Raw genomic sequence first — 18,219 nt, 5'->3', positions numbered from 1 at the left:
GACACTGTGCAACCTACGAGCTGTACACTTTGCCTACCTCTCAACACTTGAAGCCACCATGTCCGTCAGACAGGTGTTCACACATCCTCATTCACTTTCCTGCACAGCATAGTCTGCAGCTCATCCTGTCTCACTTCTCTGGCCGACAGATTCACAAATGCTTTTCAAGAGTCTGCTTTGCAGAAAGTAATATGCAAGGTGCTTTGTAGGGTACAAGTTTTTAAATATCTCAGGAAAAATTTTATAAGGAATATCACATTTTGGACTTTATATTACGATAGATATTGGGGTGTGGGGAGAGTACCAACATCACAAGCAAACGTGAGGGGGCCAGAAAAGGGAGGGCAGGCCTGTTTATGCTGTGTGTGTTGTGGGGGGGAAGGCCAATGAGCAGAAAGTTGAACAGCATAATGCATTTTGCATAAGGCTTCAGGCCACAAAAATGCCTTCAGTTTATTTTTTTTTTAATATTTATTTCTCTGGCTGCACCAGGTCGTAGTTGCAGCACACAGAATCTCCGATCTTAGTTGCAGCGCATGGCATCTTTAGTTGCAGCATGCAAATTCTTAGTTGCCATGTGTGGGATCTAGTTCCCTGACCAGGGATCATATCTGGGCCCCCTGTCTTGGGAGCATGGAGTCGTAGCCCCTGGACCGCCAGGGGAGTCCCTGCCTTCATTCTTAAGTCATCTGTCCTGCATCTGCCGGTCAAAAGCCTTGAAGCCTTATCCAAAAGTCACTTCTTCCCAGTGTCTTATAACCAACCCTGATTAGCACCCACCACTTGTAATTACTTTAAACTTGTAGACGCACTGCATCCCTTTACTTTTTGATCATTTTCTGTGTTGCTGTGATCTTCCCAGTCAGACCGGCAGCTCCTTGGTGACTAAGACCAGCACATCCCCTTAGCTTCATTCTTACTCCTTTTCTGCCTTCACTCAGTGCTTGGAACAGTGTTCTTGCCATAGGGCAGTTAAGCAGGGTCCGGATCTGAGCATCCACTTCGTGTTATTCATTTCCACCTCAGAGATGAATCAGACAGGATTCCTGTCCCTGGGGAGTCCATATTCGAGTAACTGGTAATTATGTAATTATGAACAACTTACTTAACCTCTGTGTGCCTTGGATTCTAATTTGTACAGTGGGATTAATATCCCTTCCCTGCTCGCTTTAAATTTGGTAATAAGGACCATATATATAATAACACTTTAAACTCCACCGCATTATAGAAATGTGAAGTATTAGCCGCAAATGCTTTTTGCATGAGTGGAAGTCAAAGAGTAATTTTCCTTCCTGTGCCCCCAGCTGTTGAACACTTAGGAGTTGTGGAGCAGGAAGCTATGATTATGAACAAATGAGAAACTGAAGAGGCCCTTCTATTTTTAAACTCCTTGGACATCAGTCCGGTGCTCCGTGACTACCTCGTGACCATTAACACTATCACCAGATCACCAAGGAACTTGCTACTACACAAAGCTCTGAATTAGTGGCGGTGCTTTACCAGGCAGCGCCGGGCCTGGCAAACCTAGAGCCTTCTTTTGCCTCACAGACAGAGGCCTTTAGGAACAAGATGAAAAGTAGCTACAGGCAGGCCCCCTGGGCAAATAAAGAAGCACGTTATCTGTGTCTAAATAGTCTCTGAAGGATACTGGTTGGAGATTGATGACCACGGTGGTAAGTCCTTCGAGTTTGGGAGAGTGGAAAGCAGGGTCCCCAGGGCTTCCATCAGTGACAGGTGGCTGAATTGTCAGAGGGAACCATGGCCATAAAACCACTGACAGAATTAAGAAATGGATTGTTGTCATCAGAAGCGTGTATTCAAGCACCTGTCTTCTTAGACCAATCTGCTAGTCGTGCAGAACGAGTCCCTCACCCAGTTCCGACTCTGACAGCCTGAAGCAGTTATGTCTCTTTCCTCTCATTCACCACGTGGATGTTTACTGAGCCGGGGATGTAAAGACAGAATTCAGTCCCCACTTTCACAGAGCTCACAGCCCACCCTCATGAAACAGAGGGAGTTGTAGAAACAGGGAGCTGATGGTAACTGAAATCAGTGTGGATATGGTGGGCCAAAAGACGGTGTGCCATGGAGTGGCCTGCAAGGGTGCTGTCCGGGATTTTGGAAAGGAGTTTTGTTATCCTTAAATGATCAAGGAAGGCTCTGTAGGAGAGGTTGCTTTATAGTGTTGGCATGAGAGATATCCCAGAACCCTTAGGAAGCGAGGCAGTAAAGGCCCTGAGACGGGAAGAAGAGCTGTCTTGGCAGAGGTGGTAATCCTCTGGATGAGGGGCTTTGGGGTGGAGTGGAATGAAAATATGCTGCGATGAGTGTGGTGGTGGTTGCATAACTGACTACACGCAAAACTGTTGCTTTACATGGTTGAATACTGTGGTACATCAATTGTATCTGGATAAAGCTAGGTTTGATTTTTAAAGAATCCACTCTACAGGAACATATATGGGGAGAGCAAGTCTGATAGGTCTGGGTTACAAAACTTTAGGAAAGAGACTCCCTGAAGAGGAAAGAGATTAGCTCTTTGACCTTGAGGAAGTATTGAACTCGTGGAATGAAACGGAAAGGTTGGCGTTTTGTATCTAACGAAATATAAGCCAAAAGGGACACGTAGAATGGGTACCTGCACCATCAGAAGAGCACCAAAACAGATATAGAGAAAGCGGACCTCTCCTCCCTAGGTTAATTTAATTTGGAAGAAAAAGAGAGTTAAGTATATCTTGTAGAGAGGTTACTGATGGAGGCGGGAACCAAAGGGTAAAGACTGAGTAGAAGCAGATAAATAGATTTATGTTCCCATCAGCTTATTTTTTCAGGTTGAATGTGTGGATGAGATCATTTTGGCCTTGAGTCATTGTATAGAGAAAATAATGGACGTTAGTCTTGACTCCGTGAGCCTCTAGTCCGTTGACAATGAGAATGTAAGATACTTTAGAATAAGGAGACGAGCAGGAGGCAGATGAAGGCAGAGTGGTTTTCTTTTGTTGTTGTAGCTGTCGTTACTACTCTTTTGTGAATCGTGAGAGGACTAGAAACCTATTCTTTCCTCCTCCACTCACCATCTGACTTTTGTTCCCCAATGTTCATTCCTTTCTAGGACATGGTCCGGCGTGGAGAAATCATAGACAATGACATCGAGGACGAGTTCTACCTCCGGCGCTTGGATGCTGGGCTGTTTGTCCTCCAGCACATCTGCTACATCATGGCAGAGATCTGCAATGCCAACGTGCCCCAGGTAGGAGGGGCTGCCCTGGGTGGGCCCATCCATCCCTGCCTCCTTGCCTGCCACCGGCTTAGGGGAGAGTCTCTCAAAGAAGGAAGTGGATCACACACTCCTTGAATTCCTTCACTCTACGTGGGGCCTCTTTCTCAGGGATGGGGGTGAAGGGAATACTTCCAATGTGATGTATTCTGATGTCTACCAGGACAAATGATGCTCTTTCTTTCTCTGTCCACTCTTTCTTTTCCTTATTAGATTCGCCAGAGGGTTCACCAGATCCTGAATATGCGTGGAAGCTCCATCAAAATCGTCAGGCACATCATCAAGGGTGAGTTGGATGTTGCGTGTGTCTGGGGCTCCAGGGAATTAATTAGATGATGCTTTCTTTCCATCTGTGTCTATATGCCTGGAATTTGGTGCGTAGCATTCTCTGTACTGCAGGCTTAAGTGTGTTGTCCAGTTCGGTCTGTGTCCAGATCATCCTGTCAGAATACCAAAGACTAACCTAGTTAATCTCTGCCTCTGATTCTCCACTTCCAGAATTTTAAAAACACAAACAAGAAGCACTAGGGATTGGAAATTAAGACACACACACACACAAACACACAAAAATCCAGGTCCAAACTGCATGTAGTGAAAGGAAATTGCTTTCTTAGGGGAAAAAAAGCCAAACTAATAAGAACTACCTGGAGTTAAGGCAGAAGGAAGTGAGTTTGAGGCAGGAGAAAAAGCATGCGTGCTTTCCAGTGCTAGCTCTGCCTTCCCCCAGCTGTGTGAGCAAGATCTAGAAGAAATTTGGAAACGTTCATGAGATGCTACATGACAGCATCCAGCCTAGTGGCCAGCACACAGGAAGTGCCCGGGTGAATTTCCTTCACCTTGCCCAGCGGGCCCGTCAAACACTGTTGGCTCTTTGGCTGGACCTGACTCAGCTGGAGCGGCTCCCGGGAAGCCCCTGGTCGGTGAGCACGCTCTCAGTCAGCTTTGTGGTGCAGCGCCCGCCCTTGGACCACTCAGCACAGACCAGCCCACGTAGCAGCGGGAGCCTCTGCTGGACTTTACTGATAACACCAGAGTTCAGAGTCATGGTGCACGGTACCGCAGCCACATCGTGTCTCTCTCTGACCCTTGTTCTGCCCACTTCTTAGCTGAGGAATTAGGCTAGATTTACTTGAAGGGTGTGCGGGTAAGTGGCTTATAACTCCCATTACAGGTGGGAGATGAAATGTGAAGATAAACGATATATATAATAGAGTGAGGAGACGTTAAGAGCCCTGGGTTCTGGGATCTGGCTCCTGGAAGTGAATCCTGTTCCTTCTGTTTGTGGTGCTACATCAGGCAAGATATCCAATTGCTCAGAGACCTCCTAGAATAGGTACAAGGATTAAATGAGATGATGCATGGAAAGTATCTCCAGTTCATAAGTTCTTGGTAAATGCTAGCTGAGTATTTGCTATTTGCTTGGTAAATGCTATTGTGAGTATTATGAAATGTGATGATAACTATCGTCAGCAGTGTTACAAGTGAGGCACGGCTAACATCCCACGGGAAGCTGTGTGGGAGTAGGAACATTGAGCTGGGTCTTAGACATTCCAAAACAAAGGAACCGTGTGGGTGAAAACCTAGGACTGGAAGCCACATGATCATCACTGCGCTCCCCGGCGCGTGGGGATGGTAAATCTTGTGCCCATTTTGCAGATGGAGCCTATGAGGCACTGGAATTTATTGTCTTCCCCCTGAGAAAAAGGAAAGGGGGAACCCATCCATGAGCCTCACCTCGCGTCTCCCGTAGTGGCATCCTGGGTGCTCCCTTCTCCCCCGTGAGTTACTGCTTCAGGTGTCAGGCCGCCTCCTCCCTCAGGTGCGGCGGCGGCGATGAGAAAGCCCAGCCTCTAAAGAACATTCATTTTCAATGCCCACACGTTCAGTTAGAACTTTTTGTGACTCTCAGCTCCGCTGTCTTGCATTTAAGCTTCTCCCTGCACCTCCATCCCCACGATCAAAATAGTGATCTTCTGAGAAAGGAAGAGTGTTTTTAACACCTAGTAGGGGGATGCTTTTCTTCCTAACATCCTAACATGTGTACCTGAGGTTATTCAGGATTTTCAGTTGTTGCGAGCCAGCCTCTGTGCCCCTCAGAGCCCGATTTATTCCCCAAGTGCCTGTTAAAGTGCTGGGCGCGTAGTGGGTGCTGAGTACACATTTGTTGATTGTCTGGCCGGGTGAGCAGGTGAACAGCCTGCACAGATGCTGCGTTCATTCCACCACTCTTGTTCCTCTCCCCAGTCGCTTTCTTTCCCCCACTCTCCAGGATCTCAGGTCCCTCCTTCCTTCCAGACCCAGGTCCGGCCCTTCAGCTCTCTCTCCAGCCCCCTTCACAGCCAGTTCCTTGGTAAATCTGCCATTCCTGCCTCCAGCCTCAATCCTGAATCAATCCACTTCTCTCCATCTGTTATTTCCCATCATAGCACCGTGTTTATTTCTTTCCTAGCCCTTATCACAGTCTGTAATTATTTTTATTTATGTCTCTGTTTACTTGTTCTGTGTGTCTCATGCATTAAAATGTAAGCTCCATGATGCAGGGCCATTGGCTTGATCCCTGTGTCTCCTCAGCACCTAGAGCAATGCCAGGCACATAGTGGACACCCAGGGAATATTTTAAACGTTGTTCAATTCAACCCTACCCTTGTGTGAATTTAAACTGGCAGATATTTACTGAGACTCCTCAGGGCTCAGCACAGTGCTAATACTGTACTACTGAGGTGTCACACAGCTCCTGCCCTCATAGAGTTTTTAGTCTTTTGGGGGGACATGGTTTAGTCGCTAAGTCCTGTCTGACTCTCTGCAACCCCATGAACCGTAGCCCACCAGGCTCCTCTGTCCATGAGATTATCCGGGCAAGAATGCTGGTGTGGGTTGCCATTTCCTTCTCCAGGGGGTCTTCCCCACCCAGGGATCGAACCCACATCTCCTGTTTGGTAGGCAGATTCTGTACCACTGAGCCAAACAAAATACATGCTTCAGCAACTACTCAGCCAGTGTTGCTGGGTGCCAGGCTCTGTATCCAGGGCTAGAGAGACAGGGAAGAATCAGCAAGATCCCTGTCCTAAGGGTTCATGGTCTAGTGGGAGAAAGACTCAAAACTAATTATAACGTGATAAGTGCTGTGTTGAAGTTGTGAACAGAGTGTTAAAGGAGTGATAAGGAGGCAGTAATGGAGGCACAGGCCACACCCGGGAATCCCAGGGAAGAGAAAGGATGCTCTCAGGACTGGGAAGGTTGTCCAGGGTGGGAAGCACATCCCAGGCAGTGGGAGCAGAGGCCTGAGGCGGAACAGGATGTCAGTGGCCTTCATACGGAGTCTCCCCCATCAGGGGAGGCCTCACAGGGATGTGGGAGGCTGGAGCATCAGGTGGGGTTGGGAGTGTTTCTGGACAAGGCTCTCGAGTTCTGTTGGATACATGGTGAGTTTGGGGGGACAGGCAGTGCCTGCACCCCATTGTTGGCCAGCGGAGAGCAGACATTCTCATTCAGGCAGAAGTGCTAGTTTGGACAACTGGAAGTCTTTACAAGGGAGGTGATATTTAAAGCCAGGGAATCAGATGCCACTGCCCAGGTCAAAGATGTCCTCAGAGGATGCTGACCACAAAAAACAAACAAACAAAAAAGCGTTCTCTCCAGATGGAAGGCTAAGGTTATAATAAAGGGCTCACACTGGCCCCAGGAACCCGTCTGTCTGCGGTGTTGGGTGGCAGAGCTGTACCACGGTCCACCTTTCCTCAGCCCGTGAATGCGGTCCAGCAAGCACCCTCCAGACAGTGCTGAGGTTGAAAAGGGGTGAGTCTACCACGGGACTAGGTGGGGGGCGATGGCTGGGCTTCTGCTTTAGGCCCACCTCTTAAAAGCCTTCACTCCCTCCCCCAGCCTTCATTCCATCAAAATGCACAAAAAAACAAAGCCTCATAAAGAAAACCAGCTCATCAGTCTGTCGTCTTTGATTTTAATTTTGTTTTTTGGTTTGGGTTGCGTCCCTTTTTTTTTTTTATCATACTAATTAGATGCAAGCTTTTTTCTTTGATTTTATGGCCTACATATTTCCCAAGTTTTGCTGCCAGGATGACAGCTGATGGATCCCTTGGGGTCTCAGGAAAACGCTGATGAGGCAGGCCCAGCAGGGGACTCTTCCCATTTTATTTCTGTCCCCTTTCTCACAGTTTCCCTCCCTCCTTTTGTACTGGGGGTGCCACGAGAGCTAGAAATAATTGATGGCTCATTAAAGTGCCTCGGTCTGCAGGCTGCGTACTCAGTGCTCCTGAAGTCCAGCCTTCCCTGAACGGGTAGCCGCTCTGGCCCGAGGCCTGTGGCACCCACCTGGGGGGCAGCGGTCTCCGTACTAGAGAAAGACCGTGTGCTCCACACGGGCAGTGACAGTAGTCCTGCCTTTTATCTTATGGTGCCTAGGCCGCACATGCCACAGAGAAGGGGCTCGGCTAATGCTTACTGGGGATGCACTTCAGGCTTCTTTGTGGTGTTCCTGAAATCAGGGTCACAGTAGATAGAGTGGTCACTCCCAAGCACATCCTCTGTGCCAGGCTTTTAATGTTTGTTCTCCGGTTCTCACAAGAGCCCTAAAAGCAGGATTACACTCTCCATTGTGCCCACAAGGAAGCCAGGACCTGCAGAGGTTAAGTGGCGTTACCCGAGTCGCTCTTAATGCAGGAAAACTGGATCCAGACTCAGTCGGTCTTTCCATCTGGCGGAAAGGAAAGCTCTAACTGGGCCAGTTGGCTGATACACTCCTCAAGCATTTCAAGAAAGAAAATTCAGGGTGGCAATCTTTTCAGAGCACCCAGCAGCATCACAGGGCACTCGGTGGGCTCCCTAGACACACCGAGGAGACCCTGTCCCCAGGGGGTTTCAGTCCCATCACATGAGGAATAAATAACCGCTACACAAAGCAGACTGAAGTCAGTGCTAAGAGATGGAGTGGGAATCAAGAAAGCACAGTTAATTCTGCTGGAGATGGAGAGCCTGAAGACCCACCCAGAGAGGCTGCAAGAAGAGGTGCTTGTTTTTGTTTTTTAATTGTGGTAAAACATGCACAGGAGTTACCATCTTAACCATCGCAGCCATCACCATCACCTGTCCACAGAACTTACTTTCATTTCAGCATAATTGAAAGGCTGTACCCATTAAACCCTTCACTCCCCATTCCCCCGTCCCCTAGCCTCTGGCAGCCACCCTTGCACGTTCTGTCCCCATGAAGCTGATGACTAAATAAGAACGTGGCTTCTCGAAACGTGACACCTCCATAGGTAGACACAGGGGTACATTGAGTGGTCCCCTCGTTGGATGTGGAGTAGGACCTGTGACCTGGAAATACTTTGAGTATAAATACTTGTGCCAGGGCTTACTGTGGAAGCCTCCAGTGAATCTCCTGAATGTTTCAGTCACTGGTGAAAGTTAAGACCATGTGGTGGTAGGCTGTTTGGCAGAGGAAAGCTTAGAGGATTACTGACTCAAAAAACTCTCAGTGGTGGTGAAAAGACTGAGCCAAAGTCTTCAGAACGCTTTCAGAGATTGGCTCCTGGCCCTTTGATTTGCTTGTATTCCTTATGGCTTGAAGTCCTTTCTCAGGAGCTCCTAAACATGTGTTCCCGTATTGATTTGGAGCGCTTGGTAACCTGAGCTTGGCCTCTGTGATTTGCAAGCTACGGAAGCTGCTGGGATTTCTCTTTGATGACATGTTTGTGTGTGTGTGACTTCCACCAGGCCTTGGCTGCTGGAGCCTCTAGGATTTAGGGAGGCGGGAAAGGATCCTAAAGAGGGGCCTCTTTAACCTCGGGCAGCTACCTGCCCTCCCCCTAAGCAGTTCCTGCATCTATAAGATGGAGATGAATAACTCGCCTCCAAAGTTTGCTGTGAGAATTAGATGAGGCTCTGCAGTAAAGGGCTTCCATGTTGGCACATGATAAGTGTCTGATGACATTAGCTACCTTTACCGGTGTGACTTGAGTCCCAGCTTACATGGGAAGAGGTAGAACTGAGATGCACAGTCCAGCAGGATTCTGGCTCTCTGTAACTTGGGGTAAGTTAGTAGATAACATGTGTGAGCCTGGGTTTCCTCCTCTGTAAAAAGCAAACCGAAAGTGAAGATTGCCCCCAAGGATGGCTGAGATAGAGATGCAGCTGGGGACCTGGGACAGAATACTTGCTCAGTAAATGCAGATTCCTTCCTTCCCTTCCCTGCCCTCATCCTTTCACCGGTGCTGGCAACAGCCTGGACTCAGAGGCAGTCAGGAAAGCCCAACCCAGACCTCACTCTTCAAGGGTGGGGCGGGTGGGGTGGTGGTGCTTTTCCAGACAGCTGAAATGTCTGTGGAAAAACAGTCTGTGGGGATGTGACCCTATTAGCTTCGTAAGCAAAGAATAAGCTTCCTTCTGTTTCTCCTTAAGTAAGTTTCACCGTCCTGATGTCCCTGATGAAACTTACACCCCCCACTTGCAGCCCCAGCACAACATTCTCCTCCAGAGAAGCCACGTTAGTCCTTCCGCATCTATCCTTGTCGCTGAGGAATCTCTGTTAGACCTCAAGGGCCTTACTCTCCTAGTTTCTATTTCATTATTATTTCTATGTCTTCAAGGGTTTTCAGTGTAAAAATGCTGACGTTCCTCTTCTCCCCAGTCACCCTTCCTTCTGCACTTTTTCAGAGGTGAGCATTTAAGGCTAAAGGTCCAGGGATCTGAACCGGGCTTGTGAGCGCCAGTCCCAGTCTGTGTCCTGGACAACACTTCTTCCCCATCTTCCAGTCAGGGTGCCCCTCCCTCTCCCTCTTAACATAAACAGAATAGCTCAGATTCCATGTCTGAACAGTAAACCTGCTGTCTAAAGTTTGCTTTAATATTTATGCGTTCAACGCTGCTGTCTGTTTCTAAGCTCGATCAAAGCCTTTATTATAAGAGCATTTGAAAATGCTGGGGAAGGAGAGAAGGGAGTGGATGTATCTGCCCCGTCTTTCTCACTCTCCAGACCGACTCACTCTCTCCCCCTCCCTCTCCCTAACCCCGAAGTTCTCCCTTCATCTAGCATCTCTTTGTTCCCCTCCAGTCTCTCCCTTTCTTACACACACACACCGCAAAGAGAACTCTTTCCTGAGACTCTGGGAGGGCCTGTTCCATATTTATAAATTGCTGCAGCAGCCGTAAGCACCGGAGGTAGCTGGCACCACCGCGGTTTGCTCCAAATAGGATTCCACTCTGGAAACAAAGAACAAGTCAGGGTCAGGGGTGGAGGGTGAGACGTGAGGTGCACAGCTGGTACCAGCTGCCAGGGCCAGTGGGAGAGCAGTCAGGGCTTGTCAGGTCTGCTTCCGGGGCCGGCTCTCTGTGGGCCCCTGGCCGCTCACCTGTCCCTCCGGGTTGCTGTACATTTCTGAGAGCCCTGTCAGCCCTGACATTCAGTGACCAGGCACGAGGGAGCATGGCCCCAGCCAGCACTCCACGTCTCTTCTGATTGCTGAGGCCCCTTGACCCCGGGACATCCCCTCCAGAGCCTTACCTGTTATGAGGATATTGACACCAGATGCCCTGCCAGAGCTGGACTGCCTTGGAGACTTTTTTCCACAAAGGATGGGGAACAGGCGGGGTAGGGTACTGCCTAGAGAAAAGGATGCCACTTTCGGGACCAGCTCCCCTGCCCCCCAGTAGCTTTGGAAGTGCCCTCTTGACTTCTCACACATGTTCTTGGTTTGAATCTCAGCCCCTCTGCCATGCTGCACCTGGGCAGGTTGCTTCAGCTCTCTAATAAGCCCCAGTTTCCCCATCTGTAAACAGAGAAGGTGCTCTTTGCCTTGTAGGATTGCTGCAAAGATTCAGTGAGACAACATATATAAATGCCTGGCACATCAACAGTGTTGCCCACATGTGAGGTCCCATTCCACTCTGTGCAGGACAGCCCCTCTTCCTCATTTTACTCCCTTCCTTCACAGCCCATCTCCAGAGAGCAGGTAATCTGACTGTTTCCTCCTTCTCCGCTTGTGGAGCATCCAAGGAGACTTGTCCATTGACCGGTGTTCTGTGTACCGTGGTGGCAGGCGTTTTTTTTACAGCCTTGGTAGCGGCGATTCAGCAAGGGGACTGATACAGACATTGGTGCTCTACTCTGCGCATCCCTGGAAAGCAATAAGGTCCCTCCAGGGAAGCTGGCTTTTCTTGGAAAAGTATTGCCCCAAAGGATCAGACTGTGTCTCACTTCCTTCTCTCCTGGGTCTGAGAATCCATTAGGAGAACAAAGTGTTAGTTCAGTCCATTAAGATTCTTGCTTTCAGGCCAGGCCTTTGAGGGTATTAAATGCTATAATGGTCATTTCTCTCTCTCCTGGGGCAGCGACTAGATCATTCACATGAGAGTAAAAAGATACCAGCCCAGAGCCTTCTCCCACCACCCACTTCCTGTTCTCCCATCACCCCAGCCCTCCCTTTAAGGAGCCTTCATGGAAGGAATCACAGCCATTTGCTGTTGGAGGTGATGGATGGGCCTCACAGGAGAGGATGATTTCGGGAGGGGGGGAGACACACAGCTGGCACGTGTCTGAATCCCGTATCGCCTCTTCCGGCACATGTCCAGAGTCATAAAGAGGATGGAGACATGCAAAAGTGGCAGGAGCAAGAGGATTGCCCCAGCACGGTGGGGGAAGGAGGTAGGGGAAGGGAAGTGGGGGAGGTTTGCAGGCTTTCCTCCTTTCCCCAAGTCTTTGTCTGATTTGGATCTGCAGATGTTTTATTATGCAGATGCCTTTTGTGGGAGAGTTTTCTATTGTTCCATCTCTGGCCACCCCAGACAGGGGGCTGGGGGCAGACATGCAGGTACTCGTCCTGATTCACTGCTCTTGGGAGTTTATTCACTAAACAGCCAGGAGTTGGCTGTCAGCCCGGCTCTGCTGGGAATTTAACTGAAAGTGAGGCAAAAGCCCCTGCCTTCATAAAGCTGCCAGTCTGGATGGAGGGACAAGTAGAGGATCATCCAGAAGTCAGGCCTGTGACGGGAGACAGAGGCCTGAGGAGGGGAGCGGGAGTCAGAGGTGACTTGGTGGGACTTGTGTGGGATTGCAGTGAGAGACGTTACTGGCCTGAGCAAAGCAGGCTGGAGAAGGGAGCCGGTGTTTCTGAAACATGTGTTATCACTAAGCTCTTTACATGCATTTTCAGAGGGGAGACCATGCAAGGCCCCCTGGGACTGTGAGTCAGGGTCAGGATTCAAACCTGATGATGTCGCAGCATCTCCCGAGGGCAGGGGCAGGGCACGGTCAGCGCTCAGAGGAGCAGGACCGCCGTCCACCGGGCTCTGTGCCCCTGCTCGTGGGAGTCACCCCAGGAAGCCCGGGGCGCCACTCACTACCCAGCCCTGCCCTCTCATCCCAAAGCTCCGTACATCATGTCTGGGCCATGTCCCACTCCCTCCCACCTCCTAAAACCAGCTGCCCACATAACCTGGGGGCCCGGACACTTTCGAGAATAAAATGAAGGAGTGTTACGTGTTGTGCTGGGGTAACAGGTAAACTGGTACGTTTACCCACCGTACAGCTCTGATGACATCCTGCCATCAGCATCGTGTCCTGCATCCCATTCTCTCTAGACGTTATTTCCGGTATCTTCCTGGTCTGACTGAAACTGTGTCTCCCTGGGATGGGCCCACTCAGGTGGTACCTGCTTTCTCTCACAGACCGTCTGCCGGTGAAGATGGGAGAGGGGTCTTCCATGCTTCTCCTGGGCACCTCTAGACTATTCCTCCTCCCTTTTTCCCAGAAAACACCCATTGGTTTGAATCTCAGCAGCAGTGGACTGTACCCCAGCCCCCGTCCTTGTGGCATGGACACCTGTTCCCCTCATCCCTTGGAGGAGTTCGAGCTCACTGTCACCCTCTCCACCATCTCCACCTCTCCTGTCGTATTTCTTGGTGACTTCAGTATCCAACGTCTCTTCCTCTCCCACCCCATCCTGCTGGAGGCACCGTCAGGATACATCTAAAATCTGAAGACATCTCTCCTCTACCATGACCTTGGGCCAGACCACCATCAAATCACATCCCCTTCTTTCTGCCCTTGGCCCCTTCACTGTGTCTTCCTCGTGGCAGCTGGAGTGAGCGCTGCTGAACAGACGGATCATGTCATTCCTCTGCTTACAGCTCTCTCGTAACTTCTCATCTCCGGGGAAGTGCCAACAGGGGCCCGCCTGCCCCGTGCCCACCCCGCCCGCTCCCCTCTCAGCGGGACTAGGTCTGCTCCCCACTGAAGCCCCAGCTCTGCTTGCCCCCTGCCGCTCGCTCCCAGATACTCCCCTGCACACCTGCTTCAGCAGTGAAAGTGCCGAGTCCTCACCACTGGACCACTGGGGAGCTCCTGACATCAGCGTTTCTAACAAGTTCCTACATGACGTTGCTGCTGGTGGTTGGGGTCATACTCAGAACCACCGGCTCTGGGGCAGTGCCTGCCCATAGTTAACACTGTATATGTTAAGTGGAGGAAGGCTCGCCTGGAGAGGATCGCGAGCAGGGGCCAGGGAGTTGGTCCACCACAGACCTCGAGGGCAGGACCCAAGGAGATTGGGCACAGCCACCGCTGTGGGTGCCCCTGGAGGCACACACCCCCGGTTGCCAGGGTTCAGGGAGAGGTGCGACATGACCCAGCCACGATGGCCCCCACTCCCCAGACTCCCCCTGACCCTGCCTTTGTCTCCCCAGAGTACGCGGAGAACATCGGGGACGGCCGGAGCCCGGAGTTCCGGGAGAGCGAACAGAAGCGCATCCTGGCCTTGCTGGAGAACTTCTAGGCTGGCTCAGCAGCGGGGCCTCCCTGGGGCTCCTCCGGAAACTCTTTGTGGAGCTCGATGTGACTTTTGGACAAATTAAAGTTAGTTTTGGTATCCCCGGGCTGGTGTTCTTTGTACCGTCTGACCTTTAGCTGACACCTCTCCCCGCAGCGCTCACAGGACACGGCTAAGGAAGCTTGATGGTGGGCCTCACCCTTCCAGTGAGAAACCAGAGGCTCTGAGAGCAGATGATGAGGTGATCATCAGTGATGAGGTGGCCACTCTGCTGCCCTGGGGGTCGCGGGGAGGCTGCCCGTCTGCAGCTGGAAAGGTGAAGGCGTGGACTGGAGATCTCTCTGGGGCTGAGCCTGTAACAGGGGGCACATGGCTCGTGTGGAAGGGCTTCCATGGCGCTGCAAGGCTGGCCACAGAGCATGCCATCCTCAGAGCAGTGGTCTGAACTCAACCACACATCAGAGTTGCTCTGGTTGGAGAGGGGACCTAGAAGTATGTATCCATGTTGGTCCCACCCCAGAAGGATTAAGTCAGAATCTGTGGTTTGGCCCAGGTGCTGGCGCTGTTCTAAGCCCCCAGGTAGTTCCAAGAGCCACGGCTTTAGAGCCTAGCTTCATCGTTCACCAGATGGGACTGTCTGGATAAATAACTTTACCCTCTTGAATTTCATTTCCTTCATCTGTGAAATGGGGGTAGTAAGCCCCACGTGGGGATTTCTTTTGTCCTTCCCTCCCAAGTCTGTGGCCTCAGAACTGCAGTCTCACCCCTTTCCCAGAGACGATGAGAAAGTTGGTCTCCTCCTTTATGGAAGTCAGCAGCCCTTTAGCATGGTTTCAGTCTGTCCCAGAGCATAGAGTCCTCACTATGAGGAGTAGGACAGCCGACCTAGAATGAAGTGTTAGCCCAGGGTCAGCTGGTAGACTGCAAGGGACGCCGCCTGCCCCGTGCAGTGCCTGTGGCCACCATTCAGTCAGAGCTGCTCTGACTGCTCAGTGAGGCCCCAGGGACGGGGCTCCTGGTGGCCGCTGCTATCTGGCCAGAGCTGACGTGCCCTCTACATCCATGCTTTCTAACCTGTGCAGCAGCAGTGCTGGCGGAGTCATTATTCCCGGTTTACTGAAGCCGAGACTGAGGTCCCAGAGGGTAAATAACTTGTGTGAGGCCCCGGGGCCAGTCCGCACAGAGCCCACATTCAAAGCGAAGTCTGTCCAACTCCACAGCCCAGGCTCTGCTCTCCCCCGAGCAGCCTCCATCAAGAGACCGTCACAGGTCACTGACTGAAGCAGTCCACTTCAATCGGTTCTACTGTCCAAGGGATTTAATGAATTCACACAGAATGTAACCTGTGGAATCTTACACTTTTTACAATTTACTTTTACTGAAATAAGTTTACAATGTTATGTTAGTTTCTGGTATACAGCAAAGTGATTCAGTTATACAAGTGAAGTTAGTCACTCAGTTGTGTCTTACTCTTTGTGACCCCATGGACTGTAGCCCGCCAGGCTCCTCTGTCCATGGGATTCTCCAGGCAAGAATACTGGAGTGGATTGCCATTCCCTACTCCAGGGGATCTTCCCAACCCAAGGATCAAACCCAGGTCTCCTACATTGCAGGCAGGTTCTTTACCATCCGAGCCACCAGGGTGTGTGTGTGTATATATATATATTCTTTTTCATATTCTTTTCTCCTTTTTTTGATTGGACCATTTTTAAAGTCTTTATTGAATTTGTAACAATATTGCTTTTGTTCTGTGTTTTGGTTTTTTGGCTGAAAGGCGTGGGGAATCTTAGCTCCCCAACCAGGAACTGAACCTACACTCACTGCATTGGAAAGATGAGGTCTTAACCACTGGACCACGGGAGGTCCCTGCATTATGGTCGATTACAGGATACAGAATGTAGTTCCCTGTGCTGTACCGTCAGGCCTTGTTGTTTATCCATCCTTTATGGAATAGTTTGCCTCTGCTGATTCTCAGCTCCCAGTCCATCCTTCCCTCTTCCTCCTCCCCCTCGGCAATCACAAGTCTGTTCTTTATATCTGTGAGTCTGTTTCTGTTTTATAAATAAGTTCAGAATCTTAAAATTTTTGAACTAAGGTTTTCATTTATATCATTAGTCCTTTGGCTTTTCTTTTTAAATTTTCTTTTTACCCAGGTAATACTTGTACAAGGCACTTCCCGATGGCTCAGTGGTAAAGGATACACCTGCAATGTAGGAGACACAGGAGATGCAGGTTCGATCCCTGGGTTGCGAAGATCCCCTAGAGGAGGAAATGGCAACCCACTCCCAGTATTCTTGCTTGAAAAATCCCTTGGACAGAGGAGAGCAGGCTACAGTCTGTGGGGTCACAAAGAGTCAGATACAACTGAGCATGCCCAAGCACAAGCAAATGCTTGTACATGGTACAGAAGTTCAGATTTCAACAATACGTTCGCAGTGAGGAGTCTCCCCTCCCATCCACCCCCACCCCAGGCCTCCTCCCTATTCCCTGGACGCAACCAGGGTCACCCGATTATCCTTTCAGAGAGGTTCTGTCTAGCCGCTTTCTGCTGTATTCTGCCCTGAGCCACAGGCTTGCTACAAGTGCATTAGAAGCCAACATAGACGAGAAGGTGGGGACTTCCCTGGTGGTCCAGTGGCTAAGACTCCATGCTCCTAATGCTGGGGGCCCAGGTTCGATCCCTGGTCAGGCAGCTAGATCCTTCATGCTGCAACTAAAGATCATGCATGCCACCGCAAAGACTGAAGATCTCACGTGCCGAAAACAAGCCCCACCCGGCACAGCCGAATAAATATTTTAAAAGAAGAAGAGAAGACGGGTAGGGCTCCAGGAACTCACTCCCTCCACTGCAGTCCTCCTGCTTCCTATATTGGACTGCCTCCTGGGATTTCATTTGTCCAACAAGTCCATGTAGGAAAATCAAGTTTGAACCCACACCTTCACTTTCAAATGAGGAAAATGTCCCCTTCTCCAGCAGTTTTGTGGAGGGGGGAGGGGCGGGAATGTGATTTATCATCCCTTAAGATCAGAATGTATCAATGTGAGAGTTGGACTGTGAAGAAGGCTGAGCACCGAAGAACTGATGCTTTTGAACTGTGGTGTTGGAGAAGACTCTTGAGAGTCCCTTGGACTGCAAGGAGATCAACCCTGGGATTTCTTTGGAAGGAATGATGTTAAAGCTGAAACTCCAGTACTTTGGCCACCTCATGCGAAGAGTTGACTCATTGGAAAAGACTCTGATGCTGGGAGGGATAGGGGGCAGGAGGAGAAAGGGACGACGGAGGATGAGATGGCTGGATGGCATCACTGACTCGATGGACGTGAGTCTCAGTGAACTCCGGAGTTGGTGATGGACAGGGGGGCCTGGCGTGCTGCAATTCATGGGGTCGCAAAGAGTCAGACACGACTGAGCGACTGAACTGAACTGAACTGAACTGAAGATCAGAAAGAGTGTAGAGTTCTAGAAGCTGGGGAAACAAGGAGATGGGATGAGGAGAAACCTCTAAACTCGGCTATTTTTAACAACCTGCCACTCGGGGCTAAGACTTAGGAGCAAGGGAAAGCCCCTCATTACTGATTTGATTCACCCTTAGGCTCCTGGGGCCTGGTTCTACCTCTTGAGCCTGCTCACGGCTGAGATTCTGCCTCACCGAGCAGCCTCGCCCCTCCAGGAGGGCTTCTTGGGCTCAAATAAAGGCCCCATTTGCCCTGTGGTTCTGAACTTGATTCTTGTTTCCACCACTCGGGCTTCCCAAGCTCCGCCCTTCAAACAATGCCCCTTCATGTCCATCTTGTGTTCATAGCTGCGTGCAGGACATTGCACCCTAGTGAGCAGTATTCCTTTTCCCATCTAAACTTGGCAATAAAATAGTGATTCAGATGGTAAAGAATCTGCCTGCAAAGCATGAGACCTGGGTTTGATCCTTGCCTAGGTAGGGAAGATCCCCTGGAGTAGGAAATAGCAAACCACTCCAGTATTCTTGCCTGGAGAATCCCATGGACAGAGGAGCCTGGTGGGCTACAGTCCATGGAATCGCAGAGAGTTGGACATGACTGCGTGACTAACACTTTTTTTTTCACTTTCTTTATTCACTGTTAGCCAGAATTTCTTCATGAAAGGAATGAAGATTTCATTTTCCTCTTCCTTCGCAGCTTGCTGCTCTGTTT

General features: G+C 50.2%; 1 protein-coding gene across 2 annotated transcripts in view; it reads left to right on the top strand.

The window, feature by feature from the left end:
• The window catches only part of CTNNBL1 (catenin beta like 1), a 170,494-nt gene extending 156,343 nt beyond the window's left edge, over window positions 1–14,151 (top strand). For both annotated transcript variants that reach the window (XM_006051738.4, XM_044927661.2), the window contains exons 14-16: window positions 3,110–3,247; window positions 3,488–3,560; window positions 13,970–14,151. In XM_006051738.4, coding sequence (XP_006051800.1) covers window positions 3,110–3,247; window positions 3,488–3,560; window positions 13,970–14,058 — 300 coding nt within the window. In that variant the 3' untranslated portion in view covers window positions 14,059–14,151. The remainder of the gene's footprint in view (window positions 1–3,109; window positions 3,248–3,487; window positions 3,561–13,969) is intronic.
• Window positions 14,152–18,219: the final 4,068 nt, after the last annotated feature.

The sequence above is a fragment of the Bubalus bubalis genome, chromosome 14 (assembly GCF_019923935.1).
Source record: "Bubalus bubalis isolate 160015118507 breed Murrah chromosome 14, NDDB_SH_1, whole genome shotgun sequence".
In the NCBI taxonomy this organism is placed as follows: Eukaryota; Metazoa; Chordata; class Mammalia; order Artiodactyla; family Bovidae; genus Bubalus; species Bubalus bubalis.
Note: the sequence above shows the minus strand (reverse complement) of the source record. Positions and strands in the feature narration are given on the sequence as shown.